Here is a 15,720-nt window from a genome sequence, read left to right as displayed (position 1 = left end):
GATTTCTGTACTTTTTAGGGATGAATAATATTCCTAGGTATGTATATGCCACATTTTGTTTCCTCATGCCTCATCGATGGACATTTGGATTGTGTCCATCTCTTAGCTGTAGTCAATTAGAGCTGCAAATATGTCTTTAAGAACCTACTTTCAATTCTTTTACATATATACCCAGAAATGGGATTGCTAGATCATATGGTTGTTCTATATTTAATTTTTTGAAAAACCTCCATATTATTTTCCACCATTTTACAAACCCAAGAATAATGCACACAGGTTCCAGTTTTTCAATATCCTTACCAACACTTGTTTTCTGTTTTCTTTTTTAGTAACCATCTTAATGAGTGTGAAATGATATCTCATTGTGGATTTGACTTGAATTTTCTGATGATTAGTGATATTGAGCATCTTTTCATTTGCTTGTTGGCAATCTATATATGATCTTTGGAGAAATGTCTATTCAAGTCTATCTTAGTCCATTTGAGTTGCTATAATACAATACCATAGATTGGCTGTCTGATAAACAGAAATTATTTTTATTTCTAAATTATTAACAACAGAAATTTATTTCTCACAGTTATGGATGCTAGAAAGTCCAAGATTAAGGCACTAGGAGATTCGGTGCCTGGTGGGAGCTTGCTTCCTGGTTTATAGATAGCTAACTTCTTGCTATAACCCCACATGGTGGCAAGGGCAAAGGAGATTTCTGGGGTCTCTTTTATAAAAGCAACAATCCCATTTATGAGAGTTCTGCCTTAATGATCTAATCACTTCCCAAAGGCCCTACCTCCAAATACAATCCCACAGGATTAGGTTTTAACATATGAATTTGGAAGCCACACATTCAGTTCATAGCAGTCTTTTGCCCACCTTTTAATCAGGTTATTTGTTTTTGTTGCTGTTGAATTGTAAAAGTTCTTTGTATATTCTGAATATTACCTGCTCATCAGATATATAATTTACAAATATACTCTCTTATTCTGTGGTTTGTTTTTTGCTCAATTGATTGTTTCCTTTGATTCACAACAATTTACAAGTTTGACATAGTCCCATTTGTCTATTTTTCCTTTCATTGCCTCTTTACTCCCATCCAGAAATACTGACTGTGTCACCTATGTGAAGTGCATAACAATGCCTTTCATATAAATAGATGCAGGATAATGGACATTTCTATTCCCTCTCCACTTTCTTTTGTTTCTGTTAAGCAATCCAAGCCAAACAAACATAAATAAACTTGGATAGATGATAGATGATAGATAGATAGATAGATAGATAGATAGATAGATAGATAATAGATGACAGATAGATATAGCTATCAATACAGATTTTTTTACATTATAGGTAAATATTTTAGATTGTAACTTAGAAAACACAACGCATATTAAAGAGAGTACAGGTCATGTGGAAATTGAGGTTTTTAAAATTTTAATGCCCTGTTTTCTTACTATGCCTCCTCAAGATGGTTCTTTACCCACTACCTCTTTTTTCAACCACAGATGGGGAGAAGTGTTGCTTCTCCTCCTTTTCTTTATGGAAGATGACAATGGAATGTCAGAGGGTCTCCTTCAAGACCCACTCCCTTCCTGCAACATCATTCTTCTGTCCCATCTCTGTTTCAGAAATGCAGGCAGAAAACCTAAAAATGTCAGCTGACTTAGAAAGGAGTCATCAAATTACACACCAATTCCAAAATTCAAGCTCAGCAGAGACAGCCCACTGCTGATCTGCGTGGGAGTCTAGGGGAACCTTTGAGAGGAAGGAGTTTTTAGACCAGGAAACAGAGTTGGAGCATTTGGCTGACCTATGGCACACAACAAAGTGCTAGCTCCTGTCATATTCTGTACAATTATGGTCCAGCAGTTTCTAACCATGAAAGCAGATTCAAGGGAGAAGGACAGATAAAGAAAATCAGGAAAGTTCTTAAGAGTCTCCACTCTAAGATGATTGCTCCTCAAGCTCCTCCTACTCCTCTATTCTAATTCAGGACTGCCTCAACACTATATTCCTGTCCCAGCATCTGTTTCTCCAAAACCATACCCAGCAAGCTGCCTACATGGACAGCTCTTGTAGGAACTCCTTGCCCATTGCAATCACCATGAGTATGGCTGATCAACATGGCACCTCTCCGGCTTCTCACATTCGAGCAAACATAGGCTACTACCCTGAGCAAAGTGAGAAGACAACTGTCCAAACATTTATTTCCAAATTATTTTCTCTCTCTTTTTTTTTATATACAATCATCCCTCTAATGACTAGCTATCTCTATGTATTTAAAAGACAGTGACAACTTGACTGAACAATCATTGTAATTGGGCTAGACTTGTCAACTAGTGCATTTTGTTTTAAGGAAAGGGTGATCTGTGTGGGCCACTTTCTTTGGGGCCAACCATACAACAATAGTTGTAGTTCTGTTTTCTTGGGTAGGTTCATGTCATCAAAGAAGAGCCCAACAATCTTCAATCTTAGGGAGTCAAGGAGAACATTCATAATCAGGCTGGCTGCAAACATTCTTAGAATCCAGCAGTTGAAAGAATCTTTAGATCTCACCATTGAATACACAGTCATAAACTTAACCCTCCTCTTTTCAGTACAGAGCCATGCCCACCCTGTTCTGAAGAGCTATTGATCCTTCTCTAGATCTCTTTGGTTCAAACTCTCTAGAAGTCAACTTAATTTTTTGGCAGGTAGATTAAGGGAAGAAGAATTGCAAAACCTCAATATCCAAATGGAATGATGAACAGAATCAGTTAACATTTAAATAAAATTTTCTGCCATATTTATTACAAATTGAAAGCTACTTAATATCTCTGAGCCTCCGCTATCTCAGTTGTTAATAATATTCCTTACTTCAGCCTTGAGATATTGAGAAACTCATGAAATGGGTCCTTTTTTATACTTCTTATGGGTAAACCCAAAAAATAGTATCATGCACATAAATTTTTTTCTTATATAATCAGAGGAGAAGATGAAAAAAAAGAAATACAGAAGTGCCTGGCTCTATGCTGCAAGATTACAAACATTATGCAATTTATATTCATAACAACCAATATTCTGGAGGTATTATTTGCATTGTACAAATAAACGCACAGAAGTTACAAAAGATGAAAATACTTAGATCAAAACTGCTTGGTTAATAACAGGTAGGAAATAGATACAAACACATATTTAGACTCACTCAAAAAATCATGTTCTTAGGATGCCTAGGTGGCTCAGTCAGTTAAGTGTCTGCCTTTAGCTCAGGTCATGATCGATCCCAGGGTCCTGAGATTGAGTCCTGAGTCTGGCTCCCTGCTCAACAGGGAGCCTGCTTCTCCCTCTGCCTCTCCCTTTGCTTGTGCTTTCTGTCTCTCTCTCTCTCTCTCTCTCTCTCTCTCCTTCTATCAAATAAATAAATAAAATCTTTAAAAATATTCTCTAATGTTTATAATAATGACTAGAAATTTGTGGCCACAAATCTAGGTGAGCTCCAGGTTAAAATGAAAAATTGATTCTCAGAGATAGACAAATCTTGCAGCAGCATCATACAGAGAAGACTATATAGGCTTTGTAACCAAGCTGATTTTAATCCAAACTCTGATGCTTTCATTAACTGCAAAAACAATGAAGTACCCCACACAGGAAAGCACTAGGATTGGTCATAAGACAGAAAGAGAGAGGGGAATTAGAGAAGACACCTTCTGTTTTCTATAAGAAAGAATGGGCAAGGCAGAGTAAACAGGTTTAAGATTGGCACATTAAATAATTTCAGCTGATTCTGAGGCACAGGAGATCTGGAATGGTTACAGTATATGGATAATATCCAGAGTTTTATAGCTTGGTAAAGGCAGTTACAGGAATATGAGTCTTGGATTAGTTGGTTTGCATTTGAAGCCACAGTTAGGGGTTAATGGAGTTAAGCACCATTATACCTGCCTTTAAGAAATGTTAAAAGGAGTTCTTTAAACAAATGAAAGGACATAAATTAATAACATGAAAATATACTAGATATTTGTAAAGGTAAGCATACAATCTAGTGGTATCTTAACCACTTAATTCTAGTATAAAGGACAAAAGCATTAAAATAAGTATATCTACAATAATTTGTTAATGGATACACAATATTAAAAAAAGTTTAATTATGACATCAAAAACATAAAAGGAGAAGAAAAGGTAGAGTTTTGTATGCAATTAATGTTACATTGCTATCAGTGTAAAATAGACTGATACAATTATGTATCTACAAGTTGTTTTATGTAAATCTCGTGGTAACCACAAAGCAAAAACCTACAGTAGATACACAAAAGATTAAGTGGCTCCAAGCATACCACTTTGGAAAATTATTCATAAAGGAAGGTAGCAAGAAAGGAAAAAAGATACAAGGGAACTACATAATAGCCAGAAAACAATTAATAACCTAACATTAGTAAGTCCTTACCTATCAATAATTACTCTTAATTTAAATTAATTAAATTCACCAATCAAAAGGTATAAAGTGGTTTGATGGATTAAAAAAAAAAAACAAAAAACAAAAAAAAAGACCGGGGGCACCTAGGTGGCTCAGTTTGTTAAGCATCTGCCTTCAGCTCAGGTCATAATCTCCAGGTCCTGGGATCCAGCACCACATCAGGCTCTGCTCAGCAAGGGGTATGCTTCTCCCTCTCCCTCTGCCCCTCCACCACCACTCATGTGTGTTCTCTCTCTCTCTCAAATAAATAAATAAAATCTTTTTAAAAAAGAAAAAGATCCAACTATATGCTGCCTACAAAAAAACTATAGCTCAAAGACATATATTGCTCAAAGTAAAGGAATGGAAAAGGATGTTCCGTGCAATAGAAATCAAAAGAGAGCAAGGGTAGCTATAGTTATATCCAACAAAAGAGACTTTAAGTTAAAAATGTTCACAAGAGACAACAAAGGTCATTATATAATGAGAAGGAGTCAATTCATCAAGATAATACAAAAATCACAAAGTAAATGCGCTAAACATATTGATCAAATACTAAAGGATCTGAAAGGAGTACTACATAGCAATACAAAAAGAGTATGGGAAAAAGAGAGAGAGAGAGGCAAACCAAGAAACAGACTCTTAACTATAGAGAACAAATGGATGGTTACAGAGGGGAGGTGGGTGGGGGTAGCAGTTAAATAGGCGATGGGGATTAAGGAGTGCACTTGTGATGAGCACTAGGTGTTATATGGAAGTGTTGAATCACTATACTGTACACCTGAAACTAATATTACATTGTTTGTTAACTAACTAGAATTTAAATAAAAAATTTTTTAAACAGTAGGGGATTTTGATACCCCACTTTCAACAATGGATATCTTATTCATGCAGAAAATCAAAAAGGAAATGTTAAACTGAATTATACTTTAAACCAAATGGACCCAGAAGACTTATACAGAATATACCTTTCAACAGCAACAGAACACATGTTCTTCTCAAATACTCCACAACATTCTCTAGGATAAATCATATCAGATTTTAAACACATCTTAGAAAATTTAAAAATACCAAACTCATACCAAGTATCTTTTCCAAGCACATGATATGAAACAGTGAACAACAGAAGGAAAGCTAGAAAACTCACAAGTACCTAGAGATTAAATAACACATTCCTGGACAACCAATGGGTCAAAGAAATCAAAGATACTCTGAGACAAATGAAATGGAAACACAACATACAAAACTTAGGAAGTTCACCAAAAGCAGTTCTAAGAGGGAAGTTTATGGCAATAAACATCTATATTAAGAAAAAAGAAAGGCAACAAACAGTCAAATAAACAACCTAACTTCACATCAGAAGGGATTAAGAAAAAAATATGTAAGTCCAAAGTTAGCAGAAAGAAAGATAACAAAGATCATCAGGGCAGAAGTAAATAAAATGGAAACCAGAAAAGCAATAATAAAGATTAATAAAACTAAGACCTCGTTTTTGAAAAGATAAAACAAAATTGACAAAAATTTACCTAGGCTAACTAAGAAAAAAAGAGCAGTCTCAAAATCAGAAATGAAAAAAAGGGGACGTCTGGGTGGCTCAGCAGTTGGGCATCTGTGTTTGGCTCAGAGCGTGATCCCAGAATCCAGATCAAGTCCCACATTGGGCTCCCTGTGCAGAGCCTGCTTCTCCCTCTGCCTGTGTCTCTGCTTTTCTCTGTGTCTCTCATGAATAAATAAATAAATCTTTAAAAAAAAAAAGAAATGAAAAAAAGGAGGCATTACAACTGATATAACAGAATTACAAAAGTTCATAGGAGACTACTATGAACAATTATACACCAACATATTGGATAAACTAGAAGAAATGGATAGATTCCTAGAAACATACAACCCACTAAAATTGCATCATGAAGAAATAGAAAATCTAAACAGACAAATAACAAGCACAGAAATTTTATCACTGAGCATAAATCTTCCAACAAAGAAAAAACCCAGGACCAGACAGTTTCCCTGGTGGTTTTACCAAACATTTAAAAAAGAATTAATGCCAAACTTCCTCAAACTCTTTCAAAACTCACTTATGAGGCAGTACCCTGATATAAAATTCAGTAAGGATTCTACTAAAAGGAGAACTACAGGCCAATATCTCTGATGCATATGGATGCAAAATTACCAAAAAAATCTAGCAAACTGAATTCAACAGCACATTAAAAGAACTGTACACCATGATAACATAGGTTTTATTTATTTTTTAAAAAATATTTTATTTATTTATTCATGACAGACACAGAGAGAGAGAGAAGCAGAGACACAGGCAGAGGGAGAAGCAGGCTCCATGCAGGGAGCCCGATGTGGGACTCGATCCTGGGCCTCTAGGATCACACTCCAGGCCCAAGGCTACACCAAACCGCTGGGCCACTGGGGCTGCCTGATAACATAGGTTTTATCATTGAAGTAGAAGGATGATTTAACATGCACAAATCAATAAATGTGATGACACTACATTAATAGAATGAAAGATAAAAATCATATGATCATCTCAATAGATGCAGAAAAACATGACAAAATACTACATCTTTTCATGATAAAAACTCTCAAACACAGTTCTAAACATATTTATCTGTTTTAACAAATGATGCACATGGTTTTTCTTTTTCTGATTCTTAAGGCAACTCATCCTGGTATATTAAGCTATCAAAGTTTCTGATGTATTCTGTACCTCTCTTTACCCAATGTTGTAGATTTAGAAGCCAGTCTTGAGGTAAATTATCACTTTCCCACATAAATCTATATGAAAAAATCAGTGTAATCTGTAATGCCTTAAAAATTCAGTGGAAATTGCCTCTGCTAATAAGCTGCTTGGTACTGACTGCCTTGATAACTAACAGATCCCCCAAATTATCCATTCTTCATTTAGGACATACAGACCCTTTAGTTGATTATCCTAAGCCACAGGTTTCTCCATCATAGCTAGAACACCTAAGCTAACTTTTTTTTTTTAAGCTCTAAATTCTATCTCTTAGTCTTATATAAAACTTTCCACCAGCATCTTTCTAACCCTTAAACCTACAGAAGTCCTAGTCATCAGCCTGGGTCCCTAGGGTTCTACCATCATAATGCTTTACCTGCTTTCTGGGACCTGCATGCCTGCCACCCACACACAGTCTTAACACACTTCTCTTGTCATTTGGCCAAGGCCAACTTCAGTAAATTTTTCACTTCCTACGTTCTTATTTAAAAAATGTAATATTAAAGACAAGAAAGGATCAAAGAAAACCTTCAGAAACAACCACAAAACAAGTAATAAAATGGCAATATATACATACTTATAAATAATTTGAGTGTAAAAACAATAAATAAATAAATAATTTGAGTGTAAATGGACTAAATGTTCCAATCAAAAGACATAAGGTAGCAGAAAGGATTAAAAAACAAGACCCATCTATATGTTGTCTACAAACGACTCATTTAAACCTAAAGACACCTGTAAATTGAAAATGAGAGGATGGAGAAACATTTATTATGCAAATGGAAGTCAAAAGAAAGCTAGAGTAGCAATACTTATATCGGACAAAATAGACTAAAACAAAACCGCGGGGCAGCCCTGGTGGCGCAGTGGTTTAGCGCCGCCTGCAGCCCGGGGTGTGATCCTGGAGACCCGGGATCGAGTCCCACGTCGGGCTCCTAGCATGGAGCCTGCTTCTCCCTCTGCCTGTGTCTCTGTCTATCTGTGTGTGTGTGTGTGTGTGTGTGTGTGTGTGTGTTTCTCATGAATGAATAAATAAATAAATAAATAAATAAATAATAAATAAATAAATAAATCTTTAAAAAAAAATAAAACAAAACTGCAACAAAAGGCAATGAAGGACACTATTTAATAATAAAGGGAACAATCCAACAAGAAGATATAACAATTATAAATATTTACACACCCAGTGTAGGAATATCTAAATACATAAAACAGATAATAACAAACATAAAGGAATTAATTTATAATAATACAGTAACAGTAGAGGATTTTAACAGCCCCACTTACAGCAATGGACAGATCAACTAAACAGAACATTGACAAGGAAGTAATGACTTTGAATGACACACTGGACCAGATGGATTTAACAGATATAATCAGAACATTCCATCCTAAAATAACAGAATACACATTCTCTTCAAGTGTGCACGGGACATTCTCCAGAACAGATCACACATTAGCCCACAAAACAAACCTCAACACATCCAGGAAGACTGAAATCATACCATGCACCTTTCCTGACCACAACGCTATAAAACTAGAAGTCAACCACAAGAAAAATCTGGAAAGACCACAAACACATGGAAATTAAGTAATATGCTACTAAACAATGAATGATTCAACCAGGAAATCTGAGAAGAAATTAAAAAGTGATAGAAACAAATGAAAATTAGAACACAGTGGCTCAAAACATCTGGGAAGCAGCAAAAGCACTTCTAAGAAGGAAATTTATAGCAAAACAGGTCTACCTCAAGAAGCAAGTAAAAGCTCAAATAATCTAAACTTGGACCCAAAGGACCTAGAAAAGGAAAACAAGACCTGAAACCAGCAGAAGGAAGGACAGAGTAGAGCAGAGATAAATGAAATAGAAACTAAAAAAAAAAAAAAAAAACAATAGAACAGATCAATGAAACCAGGAACTGGTTCTTTAAAAAAGATCAACAAAATTGATAAACCTCTAACCAGACTCATCAAGAAAATAAAAAGAGAAATGTTTCAAATAAATAAAATTACAAATGAGAGAGCAGAAATAACAGCCAACACCACAGAAATACAATCGTAAGAGACTGCTATGATAAATTACATGCCAATAAATTGGATAGCCTTGAAAAAACTTGAAAAAACTTAAAAAAACTACCAAAACTGAAACATAAGAGAACAGAGAATTTGTACAGGCCAATAACCAGCAAAGAAATTAAGTCAGTAATCAAAAACTTCCAACAAATGAGTCCAAAACGAGATGGCTTCACAGGAAAATTCTACCAAACATTTAAAGAAGAGTTGATATTGATTCTTCTCAAACTATTCCAGAAAACATAAGAGTAGGGGAAACTCCCAAATTCTTGGTTTTATGAGGCCAGTATTACCCTGACACCAAAACCAAATAAAGACACCACTGAAAAAGAGAACTACAAGTCAACATTGCTGATGAACATAGATGCAAAAACTCTCAATAAAATACTACCAAACTGAATTCAATGATACATTTTAAAAAATCATTCACCATCATCAAGTGGGATTTATTCCTGGGTTGCAAGCATGGTTCAACATTCACAAATCCATGAATGTTATACATCACATCAATAAGAGAAAGGATAACAATATGATCATTTCAGTAGATGCAGAAAAAGCATTTGACAAAGTTCAACATCCATTCATAATTTAAAAAAAAAAAAAACTTCAACAAAATAGGTGTAGAGGGAACATACCTCAACACAATAAGGGCCATCAATGAAAAACCCACAGCTAACATCATTCTTAACATTGAAAAACTAACAGCTTTTCCGCTAAAGTCAAAAGTAAGACAGTGGTGTCCACTTTCACCACTTTTATTCTACATAGTACTGGAAGGCCTAGCCACAGCAATCAGACAACAAAAATAAATAAAAGGAATCTGAATTGTTAGGAAAAAGTAAAACTTTCTATTTGCAGATAGCATGATACTCTATACAGACAACCCTAACGACTCCCCCCCACACACAAAATGGCTAAAACTGGTAAATAAATTCAGTAAAGTCACAGGATACAAAATTAATGTAAAAACTCTGCTACATTTCTATACACCAATAATTAGGCAGAGAAAGAGAACTCAAGGAATCAATCCCATTTACAGTTACACCAAAAACCTTAAAATACCTAGGAATAAACCTAACCAAAGAAGGAAAAGAGCAGCAATCCACACATTGAATGCAATCTCTATCAAAATTCTAACAGCGTGTTTCACAGACCTAGAACAATCTTAAAATTTGTATGGAACCACAAAAGACCCTGAATAGCCAAAACAATCTTGAAAAAGAAAAGCAAATCACAATTCCAGACTTCAAGTTACATTACAAAACTACAGAAATCAAGAGAGTATGGTATTGTCACAAAAAGAGACACATAGATCAATGGAACAAGACAGAAAATCCGGAAAGAAACCCACAATTTTATGCTTAATTAATCTTTGGCAAAGCAGTAAATAATAACCAATGGGGAAAGGACAGCCTGTTCAACAAATAATGTTGGAAAAATTGGACAGCAACATGCAAAAGAATGAAACTGAACCACTCTTTTACACCAGACACAAAAATAAATTCAAAATGTGAGACCCAAAACCATAAAAATCCTAGAGTAGAACACAGGCAGTAACTTCTTTGACCTTAGCCATAGCAACTTCTTTCTAGATATGTCTCCTGAGGGAAGGGAAACAAGCAAAAATAAACTATTGGGACTACATCAAAATAAAAAAGCTTCTGCACAATAAAAGAAATAACCAGGAAAACTAGAAGGCAAACTACCCAATAAAAGATATTTGCAAGTGACGTATCTGGTAAGGGGTTAGTATCCAAAATATATAAAGAACTTATCAAACTCAACACTCAAAAAATAAGTAATCCAATAAAAAAATGGGCAGAAGACATGAACGAACATTTTTCCAAAGAAGACATCCAGATGACAAACAGACCTATGAAAGAATGCTCATCATCACTTATCATCAGGGAAATGCAAACCAAAACAACGAGATATCACCTCACACTTGCCAGAATGGTTAAAATCAACAACGCAAGGAACAACAGATACAAGGATCTAAAGAAAGGGGAACTCTCTTACACTGTTGATGGGAATGCATACTGGTGCAGCCACTCTGGAAAACAGTATGGAGGTTCCTCAAAAAGTTAAAATAGAACTACCTTATGATCCAGTAATTGCACCACAGGGTATTTACCAAAAGAATACAAGAACACTAATTCAAAGGGGTACATGTACCCAATATATTTGTAGCAGCATTATTTACAATAGCCAAGATGTGGAAGCAGCCCAAGTGTCCATTGATTAAGGAATGGATGAGGAAGATGTGGTATATATGTACATTGGAATATTATTTAGCCAAAAAAAAGAATGAAATCTTGCCATTTGTGATGATGTGGATGGAGCTAGAGAGTATGCTAAGCAAGATAAGTCAGTCAGAGAAAGACAAATACCACATGATTTCACTCATGTTTGGAATTTAAGAAACAAAATGAACAAGCAAAGGGGGAAAAAAGAGAGAAAGAGACAAAGCAAGAAATAGACTCTTCACTGTAGAGAACAAACTGGTGGTTACCAGAAGGAAATGTGGGGAGATGGGTGAAATAAATTATGGGGATTAAGAAATGAACTTATTGTGATGAACACAAGGTGACATATGGAACTGTTGAAGCACTATATTGTACACCTGAAACTAATCCAACACTTTATGTTAAGTAACTGGAATTAAAATAAAAACTTTTGGGGATGCCTGGGTGGCTCAGCAGTTTAGCACCTGCTGTTGGCCCATGATCCTGGAGTCCCAGGATCGAGTCCCGCGTAGGGCTCCCTGCATGGAGCCTGCTTCTCCTTCTGCCTGTGTCTCTGCCTCTCTCTCTCTCTCTGTGTCTCTCATGAATAAATAAATAAAATCTTAAAAACAAACAAATAAATAAATACTTTTTAAATGAAAAAATGTAATATTAAAAAGTTATTTTTAAAAAATTATTTTTGAGAAGTTATATAAATTACTATAAACAGAATCAGATTTAATTTGCTAAAATAACATACTTTCAAAATGAAATCTGCACTCAATAAAACAAGAAAATGTGGCAGAAAGGAAAACAATGTAGACTAGAATTCTCAAGGGTCTGAATCCTAGTCCCCCTTGTGGAACCATTTAGGTGTATCGCCCTGGAAAACATACACAATATTTCTAAGTCTCCAATGCCTAGTAAATAAGGAAACTAAATAAAATGATTTATAAGCCCCATACAAGATTAAATGATTTGTGGTTACAGAAAAAAGTTCATAAAACAACCTTGGAATAGTCGAGGTGGGCAAGAGATAAAGAAAATAGATATGCATTAAACATTCATTGAAACTTAAAGACCGAAAATTCTTCCTGTACAAAAGAGAAAAAAACTGGAATTTGGATCCGTCATTGAAAGCATACACACTAATAAAGCATTGTATCTCCTTCAAATACTACTGTCTCAAGAAAATATTTTCCTTTCCAAGGTTTTTCTCAAGGTAACTTTGACATCCTTGTTCCTCAAACTGTAGATCAGTGGGTTTAACATGGGCACCACAATGGTGTAGAACAAAGAGAACACTTTCCCTTGGTTAAGGGGCAAAATAGAAGGTGGTTTGAGATACACAAAAGCCCCAGAACCAAAGAAAAGAGAAACCACAATTATGTGAGAGCTGCACGTACTGAAAGCTTTGGACCTGCCCTCAGTGGAGTGAATATGGAGAATGCTGGAGAGAATCAGAGCATAAGAGATGAAGATGGTGACAATGGGTATTCCAATGTCCATGGCCACAAGTACAAAGACCACCAGCTCATGCACATAGGTGCTGTTGCAGGAGAGCTCAAGGAGAGGAAAGATGTCACACATAAAATGATTAACAAGATTGTCAGCACAGAAAGTCAGACTTGCTATGCTTCCCATGTGGACCATGGCCCCTGAAAACCCCATCACATAGACACCCAACAAAAGGAATAAACAGACCTGAGGAGACATGGTGAGGGTGTACACCAATGGTTTGCAGATGGCAACATAGCGGTCATATGCCATTGCTGACAGGAGGAAGGACTCAGAAATGACGAAGAAGCAGAAGAAAAAGAGTTGAGTCATACACTCTGCATACAAGATGATGTTCTTCGAGACAAAGCTCTTCAGCATTTTGGGGGTGATGGTAGTGGAGTAACAGAAATCTACTAAGGACAGATTGAAGAGGAAAAAGTACATGGGGGTGTGTAGGCGAGAATTCAACCCAATCAGGGTTATTAGGCCCAGGTTCCCCAGCAGAGTGACCATGTAGAAACCTAGAAACAGCAAGAAGAGAGGGATCTGGAGTCCCGGCTGGTCTGTTAAGCCTGTGAGGATAAACTCTGTCACAGAAGAGTTCTTAGCTGCCATTCTCCTCTTGGGGATGGGTGGAGGGAGGGCAGTCTGGAGAAAAGAAAAGACAACCAGTTAGACAGAAAGAAACACCAGCACTCTCTCAGTATCTATCCCCCATTCTGGAAAATAGAATGCACAGAGAGAGAGTTGAATGTTAGTATGGTAGGAAGGTTTTATTGTTTGCTGTGGATCCATTTTTACAGCCCAAATGACTTCAACTTCCAGAGAGAACAGTTAGAGGCTAAACTTTGCCTCCAGAGAGAAAGCAGGAATTTATTCATATGCATATAGATGTCTTTTAGATCTTTAAATTAGTCCATTTTCTATGTCCTCTCTCCTGCCTGTGCTTCCATTGCTGAAACCTGGGCCTCTTCCCTGAAGAGGTCCTGTCAAGACACTGACTTCTTAGAACCCTCACCACTGGGTCACTGCTGTCAACCAAGAAGGTAAGGCAACCTCTTTCAGATCCCTCCCAGCTCACATGGTTTAGTGATCATTTTTTAAAGCTAACACTTATTTAAGGTGTTCTTTTGAGAGACTAGGTACTAAGAGCTATGCGACAATATTATTATCCCTACTTTGCAGATGGACAATGGAGTTAGATAACTCGTGCGAGTCTCTAAAATACTGAGGTGCAGCCAGAAGGTGAACTTTGGCAGTCTCTCAGGTTTGCACTCATAACCGCTATGTCACCTGACTCACCAGGGTTAGGAACACACTCATCTTCCTTTAGTTCAGAGCTATAAAACTATTCTCTACCATTTCTTGGCCACAAGCGTCCTGGAACCCAAAAAGGACCATAATAAATAGAAAATGATAGGTTGAGCTAAGAAACTCTCTTCTCTCAATCGAGTCCAAAGAATTAGAACCTCTAAGTTATCTTATAGGCCTTTCTGCACTAAAAACATGATATCTGATTCTTAACTGACCCAAAATCCTCTCTAGCTATAAGGAAGGAGAGAGTGCCTTTTCCTGACCAGAGGATAACAGGAGAATTAGTAGTCTTATTAGGATTACAGATCTCAGTGGCCTGATAATTAAGACAGAGACTCCCTGAAAACAATTTCATCAGAGATTACTTTCCCAAAGGAATACGAAATGTTGGTTTATACCCTTGATATAGCTTGACTTGGCTTGTGGAGACAATTACTTTAACAAACATTTATCCAGTACTATTAAAAGAAAAATCATTGTGAAAAAAATTACTGTCATTATTAAGTCTTGAATACCCAGCAATGAACCTGACACAGAACCCTTCTACTGACTTCTGGCTGCCAAGATCCAAAACACTATATAAGTATATCCTTATTAATTTCTCACAATCAGGACATTCACTTTAAATATAAGTTGCTCACAGAGGCAGTATGTTTCAGAACCCATGTGCTTAGTTCTGTCTGGCTCCACTAGAGCCTATTTTGTATCCACTAGACTAAGCTTCCTCTTGATGAGAGCTACTGAAAATCTATGAAGCTAGGGTCATTGCCTCCTTGGATCTGGAAAACTCTTGGAAAGTAACAAATAAATATGCAACGACTTTAATAAAAAGAAGTGATTAAATTAAGGAAAGATTAACACAAAGGGTTATCATAACTTAGGGTAGAACATTTCATAACTTATTCATATCCCAATTCATTCTAGGAATAATTGCACTACATCTAGAAAGTAGACTTCTCTGATCCCTAACCCTCTCTTCCCACGGAGTATAGGTTTAATGGTAACATTACGTATTAGGTAAATGCTCCCAAACTCTGCCAAGAACAGACTTTTTCTAAATTACTAACTGGTCAAAACTCCCTTTGACTGTCCCTGTCTTCCACCCACTTTTCTTGGAGGACTACTCTGGTGGCTTCCTAGCTTTTGGTGCTCTCAAACGGTATGCTAGTGGATCAGATTCTGGATGTCCAGGGACACATCCAAATTTGTTCTTCCTCTTCAGTTTGCTTTTGTCTTTTTCTATTTTCTACTCTCCATGCCAGCTTCTGCCTTGACTAAAATTGACTATCCTATGACTTGATCTCTTAGAGCTATAGTTACTTTAATACCAAGCCCCCACACTAACAGAATTTTAGACCTGAGGCGATGTGGGAAATTGTCAAATCCAGTATTTCTCAAACCTGGCTAAGCACCCCAATTACCTAGAGTGTTTATTAGAA

General features: G+C 36.3%; 1 protein-coding gene across 1 annotated transcript; it reads right to left on the bottom strand.

Annotated features, from left to right (window-relative positions):
- Positions 1 to 12,652: 12,652 nt before the first annotated feature.
- Positions 12,653 to 13,582, bottom strand: OR8B12 (olfactory receptor family 8 subfamily B member 12). Its single transcript, NM_001388782.1, is given in 1 exon segment — positions 12,653 to 13,582. A coding segment is annotated over 1 exon segment (930 nt).
- Positions 13,583 to 15,720: the final 2,138 nt, after the last annotated feature.

Source organism: Canis lupus, chromosome 5, assembly GCF_011100685.1.
Source record: "Canis lupus familiaris isolate Mischka breed German Shepherd chromosome 5, alternate assembly UU_Cfam_GSD_1.0, whole genome shotgun sequence".
Lineage (NCBI taxonomy): Eukaryota > Metazoa > Chordata > Mammalia > Carnivora > Canidae > Canis > Canis lupus.
Note: the sequence above shows the minus strand (reverse complement) of the source record. Positions and strands in the feature narration are given on the sequence as shown.